Genomic DNA, 25503 nt, shown 5'->3' with positions numbered 1-25503 from the left:
ATTGGCTACCTGATTGTCTAATGTCAAATAATACCATATTTTTCCTGATTGTGATCCTTTTTATCCTTCTTGGTTGTCATAATTCTATTATGATCAGTCGATCCTATTATGCTACTCACTAACCACCTATTATTAAACTATTCTCGTTAGTTTGCTGAAACTCGATGTCCCTACCCCTTATTCTTTGTAACTTTTAGATATTGTCATAAGCCATCCCTTTAGCCTAAGCTCTCCTGATTTCTATTGTAGTTGGATCAAAGACTCAGTATCGTCTTATATTACCGTTTACCTGATTGTTTATTGATATTTTATCAGCACATGACTGCTATCTGACCATGATATTGAACTTTATATTGCACCCAATATTATGTTGCGTCACCCTCCTGCTATCCTCACCCTTGTTCCTGTAAAGCGCTCTGATATCTGTAAAGATCTTGTGCGCGCTATATAAAACTCTGAATAAATAAACCAGATAGTAGAGAATTTCTCTCATTTTACATAATGCATAATTGGTTCAAGCTTTGCTAGAGTGTGGTCTACTCACGGTAAACAAACTACTGAACATGTACAACAAAAACTGAACATTACTTTTCGCACATCAATGCAGCTGGTAAAAGAGCAGAAGCTATGCAGCCTTCTGAAGGTCATGTTTTACTAACCACTCACTGCCAGGGAGAGGTTAGTTTCAAACAGGACAGCACCCGAATCTATTACACTCTTAAAAGCACGTCATTCACTGTTAGGTGAGCCTTAGTCTTGTGAATTCGTTTCATACAGGTAAACAGGTACCTTGAGCATGACCCGATGAAACTAGAATTGTTCTGGTAAATAATGCTTTGGCCTGCATAGGTATGAATACGCTCATGAACATTCCTAAGGCATCCTCAGACATTTCCACTAACCGTTTGGGACAGAGAAATACATTTAAGGAATTAAAATGTACGTTTAGCAAGGATGTCACAGTCTGGGGAATATGTTCAATTTCACAAAGCCAGATTTTTAAGTTGCTCACCTAGATTGATGGAGAATGCAATGAGTGAGATCACTACATCAGCGAATCTGTTGGGCCTCAATACATCTACTTACCCACTTTGTATGGCGAGTCAGATTTTATCTGGGTGTTCTATTTTTAGGGGCTACTGGCCCGGTCTGGGGCGAGAACTCGATCTGGCAAAGAAGAGATTGTGTTCACTTAGAAAGTGAGTGAGCAGTAAAGATGCCTTCAAATATCGTTTTTATTATTTTGTCACATTTGCTGTATGTTCAAATGGCAGCTTATGTGTTCTAATGAATTGCTGTTGATTTTATCCTGGCAATTGTGGTTCACTTTTCTTTATCGGACTGCAAAGGTAGAGGATTTTGTAAGGTGGACTGCCTGAGAATTGTGCTGGGAACTACTTGCCATTCTAAAGTGAAATGGAAATAAAGATTTTATTAGGATCAAAATAAATCAGAAAACTTTACTTGGTGATGTGCAAGTGATAAACATTTGCTGAAGCCAGAATTTCACCATTATTGCTTGCCATACAGTTGTCAGCACAACTGCATGAAACGTTTGTGGCTATTTCGATGGAAGATGTCTGTTTGTAAATAACAATGTGCTACCACATCAACCTTTAGTAATAGATTTATTAGCAGTAAGAGTTTTTAAATATGAACTAAAACAGTCCTGTCCCGCCCTGAAGACAATGATATTAGTTAACTAAGAGCAAAATCCGGCATCATGTGTCTCCTATATGCGGGCTAGGTTTTTATTATACATGGAGCAAAACTTTAGTCTATTAAATCAAACAAGGTTTTTTTTGGTTTTTTTTTTTACAACACAAATGCTGAACTCATATTTTAAAGTGCTCTTGTATGGGATAATGAAGAAAAAGAGGACTGTGAAATACAATACTTGCCTTGGATCACACAATATGAGACCAGTTTATGGGTCAAGAGCATTAGATCAGGCCGTTGGAAGCACGAATATTTGAACCCCTATATCGTCAACGTCCTTTTGATAAAAGGGGGAGGAGGCAAGGAGCATAATTAAAAAAAACACATTGGACAGAGCATCACAGCCAGCATTACGTAGGGATATTAACGGAGGTGTAATTTATTTAAATGGTGAAGGTTGTTGATGAGGAATGGCAATAAAAAACACGGAACAGGGCTCGAAAAATCAAAAGAATTGTTACTAGACCTGCAGGTCTAGTGACTTAAATAATCTACTCCACCCAATTATAATGCTCTGAACCCATAAACTGGTTTCAAATTATGTGATCCTGGGCAAATATTTTAATTCACTGAGACGCCATTTTCTTCTTTATCACATATGAGAGCGCCTTGAAATACGCAAGTTTAGCACGTCTGCTGTACAGAAAACGCTTTTGTCTGATTTAATAGACTACACATTAGCTCCATATAGAATGCAAATACACATACAAGATACCCTTGACTGCAGAATTGCCTCTAAAGTTCATTAAATGACTTGTCATCAGGGCTTAGCGAAGAATGTCTCTCACATCATGTTTAAAAACTATCACTGTTAATAAATACATAACTAAAGCATAAAGTATCCACCCACTGTTTTTTGCATTCAGCAGATTTTACATTGAAATGGCCACAGAATTTGTCACGGACATGTGGTTTTAAAACTATATAGTGTACAATGTTTGGAAATAACGTTTTTGCAAATATTTGCCATTAGCACATCACCAAGTAAAGTGTTCTGATTTGTTTTTCTCCAATTTCAATCTTTGTTTGCAGCACACTTCTGAATTACAAAAAAAGTTATTTCATAATTTCTGATCTACCTGTACTACTCATTTACAAGCTGCTCAAATGTTTTTGAGAAAAAGTACATTTTACTGCATTTTGTTTCACAATTGTCAAACAGCTCACTTGACAAAAAGCATTAACTGTAAAAGAGAAAGAAAAACCCCCACAATTTTCCAGGAACACATGAGCGGCAATTAGTAAAAAGACGAACTGACATTTGACCTCTGTCCTTCAACAGTTAGCAAATGTGTCAAGATAAAATGCGATTTAAAGTCGTTTTAATTGCTCATTTTCTTTCTGAAGGAACAGAACACCTGTTTCTTCCAGCTTAACTTTACCCACCAGCAGGGTCGAGTAAATGCTAAAAGTAGCTCGACCTGCTAAAAATTCACTCGCGATTGCCAGTAGATTTTGAGGCCTGAATATAGGTTTACATTACAGTACAAATGCTTTCTGGAATAAGAAACCAGTAGTCAGGGATAGGTAGACATCATCCCTCTGGACATTCATCTGGCTAGCTCCTGTAGATCGAAGAGGTCAAAGGGAAGAACTGTGGGCAGTAGTTTAGTAGGAAAAGTGGCCTAGTGATAATCACCCTAAAGTAGTGAACAGGAAGGAATTGAGTTTGATTTTAAGAACTGAAAGGAAGAGAGGTTTCAAGTGCTGCTTTACTGATCGGCACAAGGACTGTTTAGCTAACAGCCAGCTGAAAACGGGCAGGGTACCACTAGATCGAGCACCTAATAAGGCATAACCACCACTCAAGCGCTATACTGCTGATGCCGGAGGAAGAAATAGTCGTTGCATGGTGGAATTTAATATTGTCCAATGTTTCAGAAACTTTAAGCAAAGAAGAGGACAAAGAAAAGACGCTTACCATGGACTGATGTGATAAAGTTGGACGTCTACCAAGGGGAGTTTCACTTTGTTGAAGCTGAAAGAAATCTTATATAAACCATGTGTGTTTTGACAAATAAAATGTTAGGCATGCCAGTGTTTTAAAACACTCCACAAAGCTGATCACCATCCGGGTATTCTCCATGGTTAGGTAGGCCTCAAGGGCACCTTTTGAGTCTGGCTTTGCAATGCTGTAACAATATTTGTGTCTGCGCTGGTAGACTGTACAACATAATGTATCACCATCAAATTAAAAGAAGTCCTTTTTAGTCTGAAGAGCATTCTCAAAGGACTGAGCCTGAGGGGAAAAGATGCCAAACCAGCAAAATAAGCATCCCCAGATGATATCGTAGATGCCAAGCAAAGGTATTTCAAACAACGAGAAACACGGTTACCTTGCAAAGAGCAGTGACTTCATGCCGCCCATCTTTGGCTATGCTATATATATATTTTTTTTGTAGATTTTTATATAGCGCGAACTAGACCCGAACCGAATCGGGTATCAGAGCGCTTTACATAGCACGAGTTACGGTGTTTTTTTTACATGAGGACACTCACTTTTTTAGGCACGGGGAGATTAAGTGATTTGCCCAGAATCACAGGAGGTTTTGGCGTCGTTACCGAGACTCGAACCCAGATCCACAGGTCCGAGGTCGAGCGCCTTAGTCGTTAGGCCAACTCCTCTCCCAATTGCTGTGGTGTTGTCTGTACCCAGCAGGACTACCTTCCCTTTTCAAAATACATGTTGCCCAAAGTTGCTGCCACGTATTATGGAACCTGTGGTCTTCTTACTTAGATATTAACTGATTGATGAAGTTGACATATGTTCTAATTCACAAGTACAGAATTTTATGGGCAATTTAAATTGTTGTAAAAGGATTATGAAAGAGGTCCATTTTGTTCACAGACTGCTCAAAGTCCCGATCTACTGGTAACTTCTGGGCTCAAATAATTACTTAGATGAAGGTTCTCTACTTTTTTTCACTCAGTGTGATGTACTCTGGGTCTTGAAAAGGGTACCACTAGGCAATGTTCTGTTCACAATTATGCATTTTGTAACACAACACAAGCCAGTCTATGTAGACATTTCAACTGAAACCTTAAATTTCCCCTTTTTATTTTAAGAAAAACACCACACCCAGAGATAGGTGTTGAGTCCCTTTTGAGAGCTAAGTGACCACTACCATTACCTTGTTCAACATTCCTGAAAGACAAAATAAGCCTACCCGTAGCAGAGCACCTTAAAGTCACGATGGTGTTGAGCCTCAAAAAACTCCTGAGATCCTGTCCAAGTATATCCTGAAAATAAGTTCTCAAATGGCAGAAGAATGAAACGTAGCCTTTACAAAAGCCAATAATTACATAATTGTTGAATTTAGGATGCTAGGATTAAGCCATGGCTCAGTGAAGGAAGCTGCATAAAAATAAATCTGATTGGCGAGACATTGATCTCGTCTTCCCAATAAGCAGTTACAGGCCCCAATTAAAAGTGGGTTGGTGTTTTCGGACCTCTGCGTAAGCCCGTTTGTCAAGGGTAGGAAGTACAAGTTGGCTGGCTTTTAACACATTCAGTAATTATCGGGTGCAATAAAAATCTCACCGATCATTACATTTTTAGTAGGTGAAATTTGCTGAATTTAACGAAGGAAACATGTACATATTTACTGTAACATGCCAATTTTGATATGGTAAGCATTAAAAACCATATGTTGGCCCCAGAAACCCTTAATAGGTGCTAATTATCACACCCGATAAATGATATACCCCAGGTTATTGTTATTTATATTGAGTGATAAAAAGCACCTGGATTCTGACAAACTCTGAATCCGCTTCCATAACCTGTCAGCAATCTCCATTAAGTGTTGGCTAAACCAAGAACACTTGGCATTAACTACAACGGGCTTGGAAAACAAAAAACTGTAACTGCCTCCCACGCTCCTGTATTTAGCATGCCATCCAGGAAGTGGCCAAATGATTATGTCAAAAGACAGCTTTCTTTTTGTTGAGGAGGTAGGCATGTACCGTCGACAGTTGTAATGGTGTACGTATGTGCTGCATGAAAGGGTATCCCACCTACCCATAGCTCTCTTGTTATGGCCAGTTCTAACTTCACTGTCACGAGACCTTTCTGTACATTTGATTTCCAATATGCCTACCTGTGGGATGAGAGTCACCTGCAAGCACACGCTTCTCTCCCGACTACACTTTCTGTGGTTTACAATTACATCATCTCCTGGCAGTGAGATTCTTATGGCAGATGCACTATTAAAACTACTGGCAAAACTAACAACTAAAATAAATGCGAAAATTATTTAAGGTGACTGAAATGATTAGGTCGACTGCTTTGACAGACTTGGCAGCCAAAACTATTGTGCAACATTTTGTTAAAATGCATATTAAACATCTGATAGTAGGAGCAACTCAAACTAAAGGCAGACTTTGTAAGTTATATATGCAAACGAGATAAATAGTAAACTAGCCAGACCAATATTAAATAGTGTTTTGTTTTCTCAATACCAGTAATTTACCACATGGTCCATTCACTCCAAATCTGGAGCAGGGTGGCAGCCTTCAGCCTCTTTAACCGTGGTTAATTAACTTCAGCTTTAAATGAGGTAAAGTGATTTAGAGGCAAGGCAACGCATACCTTATTTGCAATTTATTATGCCACTGCAGTGCTTTCTGTAGAAAAAGGCTAGCTTACTAAAGGGTTTTAAGGCTTCCATCACAGACCAACCAGATTCAGTCCCCAAATATGCAATTTACTGGGCACTAGAACCCCCAATAGACCATTTTCCAGTGTCTGGTGAGCACTCATCTGACGGGAATGATAAGACATTGAAGTAACCTGGTGCAGCCCAATAATGGTGTCAGTCACATCCACAACTCAGAACGAGCCCTGCTTAAGAGGCACACTCCACCCCCTGCCTCCCCATAGCGAAAACACATAATTAGACAGATAAAACTGACATATGCTAGTGCTAATATTTAGACAAATACACTGAAAATAGTACTTTTTGTTGGACATTGAGTATTCAGAAAGCACAGCTCGCTTCAGAGGGCTGTCTGAGGGAAAGTGTGGTAACTGGGTTCAAGATGTAGGACTATCAGCTAAAGTGATAACGTTAGTAGCCGTAGGTCATTGTAGCAGGAACAGTAAGCTGTGCTGCAGCCTAAAAGCCCATTTGCGTAGGTCGTTTTTAAACTTCTTCCTGAACCTAAAAACTATCTTCATTGCAAATTGCAAAGAAGAAATCCCACAGGGAGGAGCTGAGAGCTAAAAGCAGAATTATGGAGGGTTTCTTTGTGAAGCATCTGTGCGTCTTACTCAAGGTTTGCGACTGGTGTAAATGGCGTTAGTGCAGGTCTCCTCCCCGGCAGTCCTCCATTTTTTACCAAAATCCTTCATAAAAATAAAGTGGCGACACAATCAATTTCACCACATTGGTTTACCTTCACTTGGCAATCCATGGCTTCGACCTCTAAATTCTGAGAAAGTCGGAAAATCACGTGTAATAGCACGAAACACGGGTCAGCTGTTTTAATCTTGTATGATACTACAGGATCAAATAAAACCAACCAATCAATTGAGGTGAAAGCAGATACAAGCCTACACCCATTTCATTTTATGACCCTTAAGAATGACGTTTTCTGCCCATGTGCAGTGGGAAACGGGTTCTAATGCTTTTTATGTACAATATAACAGTTACTTCTGGTGGCAAACATCCAAAAACGTGCATATTAAGTCAGGGCCGTAACAGAAGACAAAAATCGACCTTGGCAAAAAGATTAAAGCAGACCCACACTGCCAGAGGCAATGTGTTCGAATGGACTACTAGGGGCGTGGATGAGTCATGGAAGCCCATTCTGTTCTGAAAGCAATCCACTATTTAACTAAGGGGGAAAGGTCAGAGTGGCAAAAAGCGACAATCTGGCCCTGTGGAAAGAATATGGGATATTTTATATTTCACTTTATTTGGCTAAAAATGTTACACTGATGAAAAATTCCTTTTGACTCCCTGAAATGTGCTTCTCCCAATTCTCCTTCAAGAGCTGTAGACCAACTCTATTCCAAAGAATGGAACTTTCCAGGTGACAGGTGCTTCCATACAGTTGCTAGGTCTATTACGATCCACCACAAGAACTTATAGAATGCCAGTAAGTCCTCCTATATTGAGAGTGAGGAGAGGTTGTGTTTTCAAACAGATGGATCATAAAGCCCTACTGTTGCCAACGTATCAAGCAAGACATAAGCAGGAGTAGGGGGGTTGTGGCTCCAATATTCCCGTGTAACCGGAACCCAGAATAATACAATGAGTGGCATCGGAATTACACAATTCTGCAGCAAGTCAGTTTTTGTATGATAATGGATTTGGTGCATACGCATAATTCGATTTTACCAAAAAGGCATTTCTAGCTCAACCATATAGAAGTTTACTATAGAAAAAGAACAGGTGGTTCTGCATATTGGCGGACCCTTTAAAACGGTTGTATGGTCAACTTTTTGTTTTAGACTGCTATTAATATGCTACTAACAAGTTAAAACTTTGTCCGGAGTATTAATAGTTGTTAAAATGTGTATATAATTCTGTTAACAAAATTATGCCATTTTCTTTGATCTTTTCTTGATGCACAATTTTGTCATCCGGGACGCATAACTTGGTCTTGCCACCGCCACGTGATTTCAGTGCCCAGGTTATAAAACCCAGCTTCTTATCTAAAGACATCGCCCGATTGCGGGGTAGGTTGAAGGGGCGGGCAAAATCTATTTCCCTGTACATCAATACCCTTCTCTGGTGAATGTGATGGTGCTCGATAAAAAGATATGTACCAATACAAAGGGCAATGTAAAATACAGGAGATGTATAGAATAATATCGAATAATTGCCTATTTTTGCTTTCTTACCTAAAAAAAGTGAAAGAAATAGGGTGGGGGGGGAGGGAGGGTGGGGGGTATCCTGGGCCTCTTGACACTCCATAGGGACCGAGAACACGTCTTGGAGGAAATAGGGCAATGGGTAAGGTAAGAATTTTTTTTTTCTGAGCTCGAATACAGAGAAGCAGTCAACGGGAGTGTGACATTAAGTGGTTACTCACAGAGGGTAAACATTAGTATCAGGTCTTGTAAGACTGAATGCTTTTTGAGAAGTATTCCCTAGACAGGCCAATATGGCTGAGCTGTTTAGAGTGAAAATTGTTACAAGTGTATGCCCATCCCAACTATATTCACTTGGACCCTTAACGTAGGTTATCACCAGCGGAGTTATGGGGGGGGGGGGGGGAATCTAGAGTGTAAAACTAGTGTATTGATTTCCCGATGGCATGATAAATCAACACCAAAGCACAGATGCTCTTTTGATGCATCAAAGATGTGTGTGTGGGAAGGGGGGGCGTCTGCAGACAGCGGAGTATATAAGTTCTGGTCAATAAAATGTCCGCTTCAGATGGCAGAAACATTGCAGCATGGGATCTTAACGAGCAGCCATACATCTTGGACTCAGAATCCTTACCTTATAACCCTTTCTTCTTATTTCATGCTCTGCAGACGACAGAAAACAAAGTGGAAGTTTGTAATCCCTAGTTCAGCTGCTTTTTAGTCAGTTCCTACACCCGCTCGTGTGGGACATCTCTAAATTCAAGAGAAATTTGCTATGCTGGTACCTGTACGAGAATTTTCAGGCAGTGACATTTTCGAGGAGCTATTCTGCTGCAACCTTTGTATACACCTACAGAAACAGCGGTACATAAGTAGGGGAAGAAAGCCAGCCAAACCTTTAAAGTTGAAGGAAGCTCTGCAAAGTTGAACAAGTAGTACTTCTTGTCAGAGGTGAAGTCTTCCACTTTCAGAAAGTCTAGAAAAAACATGCCATTGCCAGGGAACGTAAATGAGTAAAACAAAAACAACATTAACTGGAGTTCACTTGGGGGGCGGCGATGAAACATTTTGCTAAAGTGCAATAACAATTAAGTATGGATCCCACCGAGTTTCTGCCAGGTTAAAATGAGGCATTATTAGCTCGTTTTGAATGCCTTTTAGCATTTGGCCCTCTGTCTTACTGCCTTGGAGTCGGTGGTAAAACCAACACTTAACATTTGGGTTCAATTCAAAAACTGTCCTCAATCTAATAACTGCCACAAAAATCAACTGCACATATTTTGAGGTAAAAACAATCCAACTGCTGTAGTACAATTCTACCAAAAAGAAGAAGGAAAAAAAAGGTGCCACACAGACGGTTTAAGTGGCCACATTGACTGCATAATGCAACAAGCATTAATACAATAGGTCTCGCATCACTGAAATTTAAAGCTGCTGGCGTTGCTAATATTAATGCAACACCAACAGCTCAAATTTTCAGTAATGCAAGAGCTATCGCATTGCAAATGGATCGTGGCACTCGTGCTTTAGCTTTACACATCTTATGCTAATGCTCGGGTGCTGTGATTGGTTCAAAAGTAAAGAAATAGAAAAAAACATTGTCTTTTTTTCTATTTCTTTACTTTTGATCCAATTGCGGCACTTGCGCTTTAGCTTAAGATGTTAAAAGCTAAAGCAAAAGTTAATAAGTAGACAAAATAAAAAACAATGCGGACACGTTTGGAAAAGTTAAATAGAAAAAAAACCTTTTTTACCTACCCTTCCCACTTATTATGTTTAATTTCACTCTCTTGTTGGTATTACCGGCTTTTTAAAGCGCTCTGATATCTGCAAAGATCTTGTTCGCGCTATATAAAACTTTCAAAATAAATAAATAAAAAATAAATAAAATTTAGCTGAGGAGTGCAGCGCTGCTGGTTACACGAACAAAAAAAAAGGCGTTGCAGGAGAGCGTGTCCTGTCTAGCAAGGAGAAAGACATTTAACAAAATAGTGCTCCTACACTGTAATTAAACCTTACTGATGTCCTCATGGGAGGTTACAAGAAGAGAAAAGGCGGTACCAAGGAGGGTCTACTAAGCATATTGACCAATGAAAAGCCTCTATTTACAAAGGACAGTGACAGAAACCTATTAAAAAGATGGGTGGAAAGTGTGTGTGTGTGTGTGTGGGGGGGGGGGGGGGGGGGGGGGAGTTTCAAGTACATACCTGAATACGGCATGTCTCAAAGACACAGCGCAAGTCCTGCCTAGGCAAGACCTAAAAATAATGCAAAAAAAACTGTGGTACAGTAATTGTGTGTTCCTTGTCATGGTTTGTTTTACTGTACTTTTCTGTTGAATGCGTTCTTACAAGCTCAAATGATTTTTGTTGTCATTGTAACACTAGTTTTGTACTGTTTGAGCCCCAAATTACAAAAAACCCTAAGCAAGTTCAATATGCACTATTTCCAAACAGCAGCAAGCACACAAAATAGATGCATAAATGGTGACCCCCGTTAGAATCTGGTCTTTCTCAAAGTGAATACCGTTTAAAACAAAGCAATTTAAACAGAGAGTGCTCTGCCAGAGGATACAGTAATGGCCAAATATTTAACCAGAGCAGAACTTAGTCTAATATTGATAAAATACCTATTTTTTTTTCTAAACTGTTATGGTCTATGGAAATATACAGACATTCAGTAGAGATGCTGTGCTTTTTCCTGAGTTGAAGGCTTTTATTCTTGCTTGGACTTCAATAGGATCAAAGGTTACCATCAGGGGAGCAAAGCTCACCAGGAGCAAGCGTACCATTCGCAGCCAAGAAAATAAATGGAGATGGGCCAAAGCCCTGGGTGATCTCAAACCAAACACTCTTTCCACAATATCCTCCTGGATAAATCCACAAACAGAAGAAAAGCCATCTTCATGCAAGTCAGGCACTGCACCAAGTACCTGCCAATTCCTGTAGTCACATTCAAATCAACACGTGTAGTACCAAGAATTACTTCTTCACCAAGATATCAGCCTGCACCAATGACACCAGCCAGACATCTGCCTTATCACCAACACCTCTCATCGACTGAAAATATCTTACAATCTCCCCATATATATCCTCTACAGACTCTCAAGGACACCACCACCTACCAAGAAAACATTAGCCCATGTGACATCCCTGTGACATGCTGGACCCCAGATTAACTGCCAGTGAATTAGTCAAATACAGCCACTTCACAAAACTCACCTGGACCGACCACTCCATCTTCTCTAGCCCACGTGCCACAACCACCACCACCCCCACCGTAGCTGGAACAAAGTTACACAGACCAAGTGGATCAACACCCTCAGCACATCCAACCTAGACACCACCACAAACCTGAACCAGAGTGTCAAAAATGTCAACACCTGGATAACTAACAGTGTCGCTTCATCAAGACCAACACACATCAGGTCCACCAAGCAAGCAAGATGTACACTGAAGAACTGAGAACGAGACTTAAAGTGACTAGAGACAAGATGGCGTGCAAGCAAGAACACCTCCGACAGAACCACCATCAAACCCTCTCTCACCAACTACCAAAAAATACTATGAGAGGAAAAGTGCCCTAGTCGGTCAGAAAAACTCCAGCTCTAACCACAGCAAAAAACTCTTCAAGTTCTACATGAAGTTCTCCAATCCCACTGCCCCAGTAAACAGCATAACCCCCTCTCAAGAAGTCAGCGACAACTTCATAAACTTCTTCCATGACCAGATCAACACCATTCTACAGAAACTTTGAACCCCAGCCCACGCAGACAGACTCCCTACACTCTCCCCCCCACCACCACCAGTTCCGACTAACTGCAGATCACATGGAACCCACTCAGCCCCCAGGACACCACCATCATGAGCACCGTCCATTCAGGAACTCACCCGGATTCTTGTACACACCACATTTTCAATATTGGAAGTCACAGGATCAGCCACAAACTCACCACTTAGTTCAACACCTCTTTAAGCACAGCCACTTTGCCCGAAGACTGGAAACAAGCAGTGGCCAAACCACTACTCAAAAAGTCATCAGCCAGCCGCAGCAAACTCAAACATGACCGATCCATCTCCATACTCCCCATCCCACCCAGGTCCCGGAGAAAGCCATCAACAGGCAACTCATGAAACCTATGGAACCAACTCCTCAACACCTCTAAGTCTGTATTCCGCAGCAAACACAGTACAGAGACTGCTCTGATAGCCATAAAAGATGACATCCGAGCCCTTCTCAACCAGAGAAATGGCCGTTCTGATCCTCCTCAACCTCTCGGCAGTCTTCAACACCATATCCCACCACATACTCCTTAAAAGACTACACTACATCGGAATTCAAGGAGACACACTCAAATGGATCACCTCCTTACTCACCAAAAGAATTTTAAAGAGGTCGACCTACCACCATTTCCCTCCAAACCCAATGACATCATTTGCAGCCCCCCCCCCCACAGATCGACCCTCAGCCCCACCCTCTTCCACATCTACATGACACCTCACCCTCCGGCAGACATCGTCCGATCCCACAGACTTATCATATCCTGTGCAGATGACACCAAACATCCTATTCCTCTCTGAAAACCCACCCCCCACTACCACCAGAACCAACAGGTACATGATGAGCATTGCAACATTTATGAACGACAACTGCATGAATCTGTACTCTAATAAGACGGAAGAACTCCTCTTCGGCAACGACGCCGAACTCATCTTCGGCAACGACGCCTGTTGGCCCCCAGTTTTAGGACCATCACCCACTTGTGCAGAACACACGAGAAACCTCAGCATCATCCTGGACAGCAAACTGACAATGAAGTCCCAGATTAGCGCAGTCTCAACCGCTTGCTTCCTCACTCTACGCATGTTAAGGAGAATCTGCTAGTGGCTCGCCAGGAAACCAGACACACTATCACACCTTATCACCAGCCGACTGGACTATGGCAATGCTCTCTACGCTGGGATCTCCATCCACCTCCTACAGAGACTTCAGACCATACAGAACACAGCAGCCAGACAAATCCTCAACCTCCCTCGTCGAACCCCATCACCTCCCACCTCAAAAAACTCCACTGGCTCCCCGTACAGAAAAGATGCCAATTCAAACTTCTGATCTTTCCATACAAGGTACTACTCAACCATGAATATGCCTATATTGCCAACTCGTTAGCTTTCACCATCTTTTCGGAGAGCTATGCTCCATGTCCCTTTCCCTCCCTCATCCACTGCAGCAGAAGTGGAGGATTCTCTTCCTCCTGCCTCACGTCATGAAAAACCTCTCCCTGCAGTTACGAACCTCCTACTTTCCTGGAATTCCAAGGGGTACTTAAGACCTGGCCATTTGACTGATCCCCATGTGCCCCCAGCACCACGGATTCCTGTGCTATATTTATATCCATTGACTGATTGAACCCTCCATAGAGATGCCAATACACAGCTCCTTGACACACCTCCTTCAAAGACAGATTTTGCCTTCCTTTAGCCTCTGAAAAAAACCACCTTTGTCCTTGCTAATTTCACCAACCTTCCCTTCACTCGCCTTCCACTGATCTAAAAAAAATTACAGAGCAACAGAGTCTATATACTTAAACGGGTTTCAGAGATTACCAATTTGGTCGTACCAGAATGCAGCACAAAGACTCCTACTATTCACTTACCGACAAGAATGATCCTGGTCTTCTTACCGTACTCGACCAGTCTGCAGATTTTTACACAGTTGACTAAGCAGTAATGATCCACAAACTATAAACAGTGATGGACTTTCATGACATGGTCCACCTACATCGCCAATAATTTATCCTTGAACTACTCTTTATCCTGCAGAGTATCGCAGGGCTCAAACCCTCCTAAAATGTTTACGGTCTAAATGGAACCCACTGGAACTCTAACGGCAGCATTGATGTGCGTGTGACAATTCTATTTGAAAATCATCACTGCTCACCACATTCAACAACTCAAACCGGCCTCAATCTCACTCAGAACCAGATTGCCAGTGCTTACCTACAACTCAACCCAACCAAAACTGAATTCCTCTTCTTCAAAAACCAAATCCTCCTACAAATTCAAGTTGGTCTCTGAAATAAACCTGGACAGTATCACCTCACAACTGGTATTCAATGCAGACACTCGGATTAAAAAACACAATCTTACACTGGAGTCGATGCCCATGCGCACTATCACCGAAAGGAGGAGTCACTTACCTCCTGACTGGAAAAGACTTCTTCAAAGAAAAACAAAGTGCAAACATCCGGACCCAACACTAGATGGCAGACTTATGCAAAGCATGTGATCTACAGCTGACATGCCTCAAACCTGCAGTTACTGCACATATCAGAATTGTGTCAAAAAGCCGTTCCAAGGTATCTGAAAATTGTAGATCTCAAAATGATAGGAACCATGCCCCAGTAAGACTTTACCACACATGGACATTTGAAGTGAGCACGAATCACACACATAGCTGGTGTTGTATAGAACTCTGCAGCGCTCTAGCCTCACAACTGTGCGTACATAAAAAGCAGATACCAATGAACAGGCAAATACCGAACAGCTTGTCCCTAGAACCGAGGGAGCAGTGCATACCTGGTATGTTTACCTTGTGAGCTGCTTTAGCAAAGAAATCATCGAATAGATTTCTGAAATGCAAATTTAAGCTTCAAATGTTACTGCTCCTCTAAAAGTCCTGCCCACGAAAGTGAACAAACTGCAGCAAACTTCCCGAACATATTTCACACATCTATCATCACAAACATATAAGGCGATTCCTACCACATAGTGGTGAAAAAGAATGGAGGTGGACTTGTGTTTTCTGCTGTAAGCACGAGTACTTTTTGGGGCGATTGGGGGGTTGGGGGGTCAGTGACTGCTCTTTTGGCAGCGTTTAATCAATTCAGATTTCCAGGATTCCTACATCAACACTTTTTAGTCATTCAAGCCAGGTGCTAACTCAGAGTTGGCATCTTCAAGGGGCTGACCTCAGACTCTGCTTGCTTTAGAGGTATTTAAAATTCTGGCCCATGAGATACTGGGAAGAATCAGCACCTGGTGTTGCCTCACATGCCCTGCGTGCCTGGCAGCAGCAAATCACTAACATATCACAATGCAGCAGATTCCTCATTACCTTTCACCGGCAGCAGACCTCGTTGATATGATCTAATTCAGCAGCTCGTTTCGTAGCCAGGGCCTGCTCAGGGCTATTGAAGCAGTCTTGCTTTTTCTCCAGGCTCGGGTTTCGTCTCACTCGCTCTCTGAGGCAGGGTGGCCACCCACCACAGTGGGCAGACTGCAGGCTCCCCTGGGGGGCTAACTCCCGCAGGTGATGCAGTTAGTGTGGTATCCAGCCGCTCTGTCCCCAGGTGACTTCGAGTTCCTTGCATTGCAGTGCTCGCAGCCGCAGATGGCATAGAGTGAAACCCCAAACAGACCTGAAATCACATTACCTGCAGGTTAGTGCACACTGCTACCACTGGGTGGGATGGCCAGCCCGGAGACAGACTGCCTAGCATACTGCAGGCCTTACACGATCAACGGAAAAGGGCTTCCAGCACGAATATGAACCAAAAAGCTGTTAGGTGCCCCCTAATCACACAGTAAGCAACGTTTCCTTTAAGACGGAATAAAGACTTGGTGCTTTCGAGAATGAAAAATCCTCAAATAGGATCTTCTTTTGAACCAGAATACTCTGATCAGGAACAAACCCTCGTTTGGCAACACTTTGGAGCCAAATAAAATAAAGCTCCTCAGATCCGGGTATGGTAAGGCTGCCCGCTTGTATGGTTTCTATGATATGAAACGGGTCTCATGCATTGAAGCATAACAAACAGCGATAGCACCCAGGATGTGAAGATGTTGAATGTGGCTACATGAACTCTACACTGCTGCTGGGCGAACACTAATGCTGCAGACAACCATGGAGGGAATAAAAGAAAAATCGCACCAGCATTCCTGTGAACTCAGGAAAATGGGAATAGTCAACATGAAATTGGTGCTCCAGGGAAGAAAGTGGCAAAAAAAATCCATAATTTGATCCGGCAGGACGATAAAGAAGGGTGTGTGAAAGAACAGCCAGCCACAAGCCCAGGGACATAGCAACTCGTGCAAGGGCCAGTATCAGATAATGGGCGGGTGGGCACACCCTGAAAGCATAACCTTGCACTGCACAGGAGAGCTCATTTACTGGGAGAAAGCTAGAAACCCCGCTCTTCCTACAAGTGTGGAGGTGTGGTAGATGTATGCCACAACTGCGAGCAGTTTCTCTCTTACTTGCGACACTCTCCTCCTTCTTTGGCGATGGCTCCCGTAAGGGGGACGGGGGAGGTTCATGCCACCGGCACAAGTACATTTCTGTGGTAGCGAGGTACGGCAGCTCTTCGCTGTCCCGGAGGAGGCCTCTGTCCACGAGCGGAGCATTGTGTCCCTTGCCAGAAGGGCACGTTTTCAGAGGGCTCTCGATCACGGGCTGCACTCTCTCGGGAGTCTCTTTGCTTCGCAGCTTTCGCTCAGCACAGGTTTCAGACAAAGAGTCGGACAGCTCGTCTTTCACTGGAGAGTTCTTCGGGGTTTTGGTTTTGAGTTTTGAAAATTCAGCTGCCAGCTTTTTCACAGGAGTTTTTCGTTCAGCATTTCCAAACATAGACTTCCTGTTGTAATAAGAAAAAGAACAAGATTTAGTATACTTGTTTTAGAACAAAGCGTGTATTTGAAGAAAGAAATTGCTCTTTAGTCTACATGCAGATAAATTGAAACATTGAAACTACATTATGCAACAACATCTGTCAGCTAGATCTCGGCCCAGACATAACCCAAATTGTCTTCACCATGAGACGAACGAGGAATCTATGTTGCCTGCCACTGGGCTGTAGAGCAGGCAACATAGATTCCTCGTTCGTCTCATGGTGAAGACAATTTGGGTTATGACTGGGCCGAGATCGAGCAGACAATAATGAAGGCTGGGTGTTTTGGAGAGGGCTGACAGGATATTCGGAGTGAGGCAAAAGGTTCAGCATTAGGACTCTCTTCTCCCAGGCCGTTATCCATGGCACTACCTACCAGGTCTTCTTGTGGTGGGTGCCACACATGCCATAGATTTCTGCCTCCACCCAGAAGGGGAATCCCTGCCTTATTTTTAGCCTACAGGATGACAAAGCAAGGCTAAAAATAAGGCAGGGATTCCCCTTCTGGGTGGAGGCAGAAAACTATGGCATGTGTGGCACCCACCACAAGAAGACATGGTGCGCCCTGTGCCATTTGGCAAAATACAGCATGCCAGGCAAGAACTCACCAGTAATTCTTGCCATAGATGGGACAGTCTGCTCATAAGTTTCCAGAAAACAAAAGGACGGCCACCTGCTCTATGGATGAATCCATTCTAATTGCAAAATTTTATAGGGAAATAAAGATATTAAACTTGGTGTCTATACAGTATGTAATGTGCAGGGTTTAGTATACACAGCAATCTGCATTTGCTCCCAAGAACAGTTTTCTCATCACAATAAATGAAACTTAAAAAGCAAGTTAAAGGCAGAATTAAAAAATAAAACGAAAGCCTACTTATCCTGAAACTCATTAGCGCCATATCGCCCTTGGGGCAGCCAGAAAAAGACAACTTCTCTGGAAATCGCAACACTGCTACCAGAAATTCCCACAACCTATCTCAAATAAAAACATACTCCCTGCTGCAACCACTGACTAAACCTCACTACTTAATGCCTAGTATGTCCCTTTCTCGAGACTGTATTGTCAGTATTTGGACAGCAGACGTCTAACGTCTGGTCTCGTAGCACTAGGGTCATCCAGAGTGCATGGCTGTTTTTTCAAGTCTGCCCGAGAGTGTATTGCTGCACTTCTGGCTGAAAAGATAAAAAGCATTTGCAATGCAATAGGTCTCGCATTACTGAAAGTTTGAGCTATTGGCATTGCTAAAAATAATGCAACGCCAACAGCTCAAACTTTCTGTAATGCGAGAGCTATTGCTTTTTTCTTTTATTTATTTTTTAAGCAATAGCGCCTGTAGCGCTTTAGTTTTAGAAGATTGTAAGAAAAGTAAATACATTAAAAACAAGGCGTGCAGCCACATAATTTTTCTATTCACTCTTGTTACAATGGCGGCACCCACGCTTTAAACATCTTAAACTAAAGCACGAGTGCAGCGATTGCTTCAAAAGTCGATAAATAGAAAAAAAATGCAGCTCCAAATAACAAAAGAAAGGCATGGCATGCAGCGTAGGCGTGCCAGACTGGTTAAGTTAAAAAAAGCATGGGGCGGGGGTGTGTCCTGCCAGGAACGGCAGGCAGAAGAAAGTGATTTAACAAAATAGTGCTCAGAGGCTGTGGTTAAAACATCTGGAGTAACAACACATATAACAGGAGCAGTCCTCACAGGAGGTGACAAAAAAAGGAAAGGCGGTACTAAGGAGGGACTACTAAGCCTTTCACCAATGAAAAGCCACCATTTACAAAGGACAGTAACAGAAGCCAATTAAAAAGATGAGCAGAAAGTGGGTTGGACTTCATGCCCATATCCTGAATACAGCATGTCTGGAGGAGCCAGCACAAACGCTGCCTAGGCGAGACCTAAAAATGTCACTGTGCCAAACCATGCAGCTACTGTTATATATACACACACCCCATCCTCCCTGCCTATCCAATTCAGTAAGATGCTGACATTAAGCTGGTTTACTCTGATGAAAGGGTATCCCTTTCTCACACACACTCAAACAGGGATGGCAATGAAAATTGAAGACACATGCAGAAAACTGAAAACATGAGAGTTGCTAACAAACGCTCTCATTTTCAGACTATGTGACATAGGGGTAGTAAAAACAGCAGTCTAACCTACAAACAAAACATGGTCTTGTGACATCAGCAGTTGACATGGAATTAATTTGGGGTACATACCAACAATACACCAATCGCTGAAGGGCTCCAATGGAGCCCACCTTGAACACTGGCATCCGTCCTTCTGTGGTGAGGAGCACCCTAACAAATGTGTGCAGGGATAGGTCGCCCGTTTAACTCAATAGTAGTAGCTCCCTGATTTAGCAGTCTACTTTTACTTGACGTTCCTGCCCACTGTGACAGGGATTCCTGCTGAACAGCCTACGATAAAAATCAGTTGGCGTAGATGCATGCAAGTGAGCACATACTATAGTCACTAGAGGTTATTAGAGGTTTGGAGAGTGTGGATTCTTGAGCATGGTTTAAAGTAATGCAATCTCAACGAGGGCTGAGGCTTTCGGAGTAGGTTTATTACAATTTAAAGACTGACGCTCATGACATCTGTATGGTCCTTGGCACTAAGCTGGTTGCATAAAAGTGTGGTGTAGTGAGATATGTTTTATTGCCAACAGAGATATTAGCTTGCTTGATTCAAATGTCTTAGATTTGGTAAGTTCGGTTATTGCTCTACCATATATTCAAGCATGGGCTCCTCGAGTGCATGAACAGATTAAACTTTAGACCACAAGTGCATTACAGTAGGAAGTGCTTTTAGTTAACTATCTTCCTCACTTAGGTAATCTTTTAATTGTTCCAGTGTATGGAGCAACTAGGTAGATAGAAGCTGTACAACAGTACAGGACTCCGTTCCACAGCACCTGCAAAGTGCTCACAGCAGCAAGTACCTTATACGATTTAACAAATAGAACCAGTCCCTTTACAGAATGTATGTACACTGCCTGTAACTTTAAACAGGTGCAATCTGGAACTGCCTATGAAGTTTACAATTCACAACTGCATACCTGCCAACCTGAACAAAAGTCTCACAGTGTGAGGAGGGGGGTGGGCCTTGAAGGGGGCAGCGCCCCGTGCGGAGAAGTACCTAGGAGGCCCTTTCCAACCCTACTCCGCTCCCAACCCCCATCCCCAATAAGCTTGCTGAGGCCAGTGCTTATGTCATGGAGTGTTTTCACACCCCTTAATGGATGTCGGCAGTTCAAAGCCTCGTGGTTTTCAGCTATTTTTCTCTGCCATTTGTAATTTTTTTTATTAAAGGTGGCTATTTTCGAGGGGATCCTCATCAAGTCCTAAGCACTAAATAGCCCTACCAACTCACGGGGATCCCTTAAGCACGTCTAAAAATATATATGTACATATTTCTAACTTTGTACAAAAGTACACTATGTTGCAACCTAAAGTAAAGTCAAAAATTGTCACATCTATTTAACTTTCATTTTTTTTTTAAAGATGTCAATTACACAAAAATGAGTCACTGATGAGGTTAGCCAATACGCTGCAAGGCAAAGTATATGAGAGAGAGAAAAAAGGCACTCTGCCTATACGAACTTCACAACACACCCTGCATCCCATCATGCCACACAGGTAATAGTTAGGGCAGGTCATTTTTATGGAATATCAGAGGATCCTTGGTGAAAGCTGTAATACTTCTTGTCCGGGGAGGTGGGAGGGTTGCTTATGAATGAGAATTTCCCTGGAAGCAGTGAATAATTTTAGCTGCGATATTTACTGAATGCAAGAGAGGGAAAAACACAGGTAGGAAAGACGGAGGAAGAGAAAGGTGATAAAACTGTCACAAGGAGAGAAAACAGGAAGCAGCAAGACTGAGATAAAGAGGTTAATTTAAGACTACAAGCCTTGGTATTTGGTGCACCAATGTTTAATTGCTCCGCCGCAGGCTTCTGAGCAGAGCTTCAAGCACTGGCACTCATTCTTTTAAAAATTAAGCATTGCCTGAAAGAGAACTAGGATTATAGGGAATTACGTTTCCCTTCTCGTCCAGGAGATTCTCATCATCAGTCATAAGCACTGAATAGAATAGCATGGATATTTTTATCCGAATAAAGATTGCTTGATTGAATAGCAAACCCATCCCATAAATAAGCTGACATGGAATTTAAAAAAAGTTCTAGCAATCACCAGAAAAGGTTCCTCAAGGATATCTACCTTGCTTGAGTTTCTGCTCTGGAGTCTGTCCAGACACCATAGTCTGGTGACCATATGAACAGATCTCCAAATATCAGCCTTACAAATTTCTGAAATGGGTACATTTCCAAGAAGGGCAATAGGGGCAGCTTTTCCTCGCATGAAATGTGCTTTCCGTCTACCAGAGGGGCTTCTCAGCTAGCTGGTATGAAAGAATTGTATAGGAAACTATTCATCAAGTAATAGACAGCTTTGATGAAGATAAGCCTGTTTGCAATGTACCGTAATTTATGAACAGATGATCTCATAGTCTTATATATTTAAGTTTTGTCTAGGTAGAATTTAAACACTTTTTACATCTGCTGGAGTTCACTGGTTAGGAAAAAACATAGGCAAGGAAATGGTTTTGTTAATTTGAAAACCTGAAACTACCTTAGGAAGAAAACTAGGGTGGGTCCTCATTACCACGTTATTACTATTGAATACTGTGTATGGTACAGTACCACATAAAGCTTGAATTTCATGTACTCTGCAAGCAGAAGTGAAACCAAATTTAAAAAAAAGCTGCATTTGATATTTTTTTCTTAAAATGTCATTAAATGAGGCACTTTTTAGCCTTTCTTTGGGCTGCAAACATATAGGTAGTGTACTTTTGTACAAAGTTAGACATACATACATGTATAATTTTAAAAGCACTCCAGGATCCCAGCGTGTGGGCGGGACGATTCAGTGCTTATGACTTTGATCGGGATTCCCCTGGAAGAGAATTAATGTGGTTATTGGCAACACTTGTACTCTGCAGTGCCGAGCAGCGGTAAATCGGTGACATTCAAAGTGGTGTAAAATGTTGTTTCAAAAAAATGGCAACTGTTAGAATGGACAGGGTGCAAACTAGAGGCAATTTCAACCACAAGGTTCTCACTAAATACACCAGGTAAATAATTATACAACTTTATCTAATGGGGTCGGTTACCACATACTTTGCAATGATCTGGTCTCGGAAAAAAAAAACACTGGTTTTCCTGTGTTTCTTCTTTCAGGTCACTGAAACACCATGTAAATTTGCATTTCACCTACGAAATTGTGATAGGAAAACTCACTAGTGCCAGAAAACAGATATTGGGTGCCAACAGGATCTGTGTTCGTTCACCCCCACCGCTCAGAATGAGAGCACATGTGTTTACGAATCATAAACCATATTAGGTGGAGACTCAAGTTACAGGTTATCCCTCTGAAAAGCCTTTGAGATGACGTGTCAATGCTAGAAAACTTTGTACTGAAAACTAATAAAGGCAGACTGCTCAGTCTCACAGGCCTTGAGGTCTTCACAAATTCCACATTTTTTAAGCAAAGATGCATCTATGTAACTAAACAGGAAATATACATTGTAAAGGCGGCGCGCATAGGTATCAGCATTTCAATGGTGCATGTTCATATTTATTTGCACTACTTAAATCTGTGAATTAGGGTAGCTGGCCGAATTCTGACCAGCTGTGAAGAGCTGACCTTTTGTGGCCCTTGGTGCCGCGGCCCAGGGAGAAAGGCTTGTGGGGCAGTGCCTGCAGAACGTGAATGGCCTCTGGCTGGAGCTCGCTGGGGACGACTGGAGCAGCCTCTCCCTTCACCTCCGTCTCATGAAACAACCGCTGCTTTTCCTTCTCACTGTCTTTCTTGACGAGCTGCATCCTTCTCTCCATGCGCTCAATTCGGGCGAGCAACTAATAAGAAAACAAGGCCAAGTGCCAAAAAACAATAGTCAATTACATTTCATTTAAAAGTGCATAAGCCCCTGGCTTAATGGGTCTCTATAATATGCTAGCAATCAAACTTATTTGTTATTGTAAATCTTTTGGACGTCCATCATGGTCCACGATTGTGGCACTTTTTCACAATAGCCACTAACGATGCCTACGAATGCCAGAGATGTTAAGCATGCAGTGTGTTGCGTGTGACTATCTTGTATGTATGCGATTTTTCTATGGCGCAAACTTAATCAGAAGGCTATGGCCGCTATAATCTTTCATTATTCTAGCAATCAGTTGCACTTAGAAGCATGGTTTAATGTACTACTAAGCTGTACCGGTGGCACAATTCCTTCAGAAACCGAATACTGGTAGAAATTGTTCACAACGAAGTTCTAAATTATAATCCTTCTTAAAGAAACTAAAAGACCCCAAACATCTGAAAAAATTGCTACAGATTCCACAGGAAAAACGCATTCCGGGACAAATAGAAAGCTGCCTTACAGCCCACACAAAATCATCTGCTTTAAACAAGCAATAGCAAAGCAAATTCATTCTGGGGTGGCTTAGTAGACACAGGGTGGCACCATGGTTTCATGCATGAGATATTCTGATGCCTTAAAAGATTCTAAGCATGATGATGTCACGTGACAATATTTTCAATAGCATAACGTATGGCATAACGTAAACATTATGGTATATTACTTTGTATATTCGCTTCTTTACTTTGTATTTTTACTTTGTATATTCTACTTTGTATTTTTTACTTGTAAAGCGCTCTGATATCTGCAAAGATCTTGTTCGCGCTGTATAAAACTCTCAAAATAAACTCTATGCCACCAACAACCACTGCAGTCTGTAGCCAGCCGCAAAAAAAAAAAAAAAGAAAGTTTCACAATCTACTTTGGGCATTAAAAGTCAATCATTAATTACCAGGAATGAAAATATACATATATATAATTGCGACAGGTAGAACCTTTTGGAATTTCAAGGGAGAGGCCCAGTAATTTCTAGTAGTCGTGGATTTAGAGTGGGTAGCAACAAAATTCGCATGTTAATCCGCAAGAAGTCGGAATAGGCGGAAAAACGCACCCTTCTCTCCCCCCCCCATTATATCGTGTGTGGCGAATATATATTCCAACACACATTTTGTTAAGTGAAGGGCCGGGCGCAGCAACCATTATGGGGCATGACTGCCATCTAGAGGAATTAGCAAATATTGCTTGGAGTGCAACATTTCCCGATATTTCGGGCCGTGACTTGCAGAAAATAAATTTCCTTTTTTATGCGTTATGCGGGTTTGCATCGTGATTATTCGAGAATTGCGAGGTGTCAGGTTTCTGGCGCAAAGCTTTCTAGAAGATTTGGATTTTCACACAACTGCGAAATGTTCAGCTCTATAGATAGACCCCAACAGGGCAGCTGGCGGACAAGCGAATTACTTCACCAGTAAATTGTGCAGTTTATAAAGAGGGACAGATCCACGTAACACCAGTAGATATGTTTGTAACTTTAGGCGTTTTTATGACTCTCCAACAAATGGTATTCTGGTGTTTCATAACTGTTTCAGTGTACTGAAGGTGAACGATATGCGTATTTTACTGTAGAATGTGATGCTTGCGAAACTGAATTGTCAACATATTTTGCAATCAGTTGGTTCCCAATTTTTTTTACGATTACTCAGCCATGTATATATATATACACACATTTGCATATTTATGTGGTGTGCAATTAAAGTCATAGCTGCATTTGGGAGTGAAAGCCCTTCGTCGGATATCTCACATAATTATGAACATCTCGCGTTTTAGGCACTGGGAGTAAAACTGGATCTAAACACTCAGTCCAGCGCACACTACCTTTGAGGAGGCTTTAACAGGTGGTTATATAACACATGGTCTGATGTTAAAACTGTGATTAAAAAGGAGGTGTTGACAAATGCCATGACGTGAGTAGTACAGCTCCGTATGTTTATTGTACGACCTGTACAGTTTACATTTATTCATGAGTAGTCCCCGGGTTGGGGGGGGTGCACCGCCTCACTACGGAGATGCACCGTGCTGTAACTATTTGAAATAAATGGGCGTGCTGGTAGCACCGTTTTGAATTTCAGGGACAGCCATAACTGGTTGGACTGCTTGCGTGTCTGGGCGAGCTCTGCACAACAAAGCCCGGTTCACAGCACAGTACCCAAGATGGTGGCGGGGAGAAAGATTACTTCTAAGCACTGTAAAGCCGGGAACGCGTGATTGGCGGTTACTCAACACCGCCCACCGCAATGAGCCACGCCTGCAGGCCACCCCAAGCACAGATGAGTAAAAGGAGGAGCAAATCAGGCGCTCGGATCCAATCC

The 25503-nt window shown here is 42.1% G+C and overlaps 1 protein-coding gene across 4 annotated transcripts in view; it reads right to left on the bottom strand.

The window, feature by feature from the left end:
• Window positions 1-25503, bottom strand: part of MSL1 (MSL complex subunit 1) — a 595596-nt gene that overhangs the window by 61102 nt on the left and 508991 nt on the right. For 3 of the 4 annotated variants that reach the window (XM_078645683.1, XM_078645681.1, XM_078645682.1), the window contains 2 exons: window positions 22918-23129; window positions 16795-17171 (listed from right to left, as the gene is read on the bottom strand). In XM_078645683.1, coding sequence (XP_078501809.1) covers window positions 16795-17171; window positions 22918-23108 — 568 coding nt within the window. In that variant the 5' untranslated portion in view covers window positions 23109-23129. Of the gene's footprint in view, window positions 1-15652; window positions 17172-22917; window positions 23130-25503 lie in introns of all 4 variants that reach the window. The other variant, XR_013595080.1, reaches the window with a different exon arrangement.

Source organism: Lissotriton helveticus, chromosome 5_1, assembly GCF_964261635.1.
Source record: "Lissotriton helveticus chromosome 5_1, aLisHel1.1, whole genome shotgun sequence".
Lineage (NCBI taxonomy): Eukaryota > Metazoa > Chordata > Amphibia > Caudata > Salamandridae > Lissotriton > Lissotriton helveticus.
Note: the sequence above shows the minus strand (reverse complement) of the source record. Positions and strands in the feature narration are given on the sequence as shown.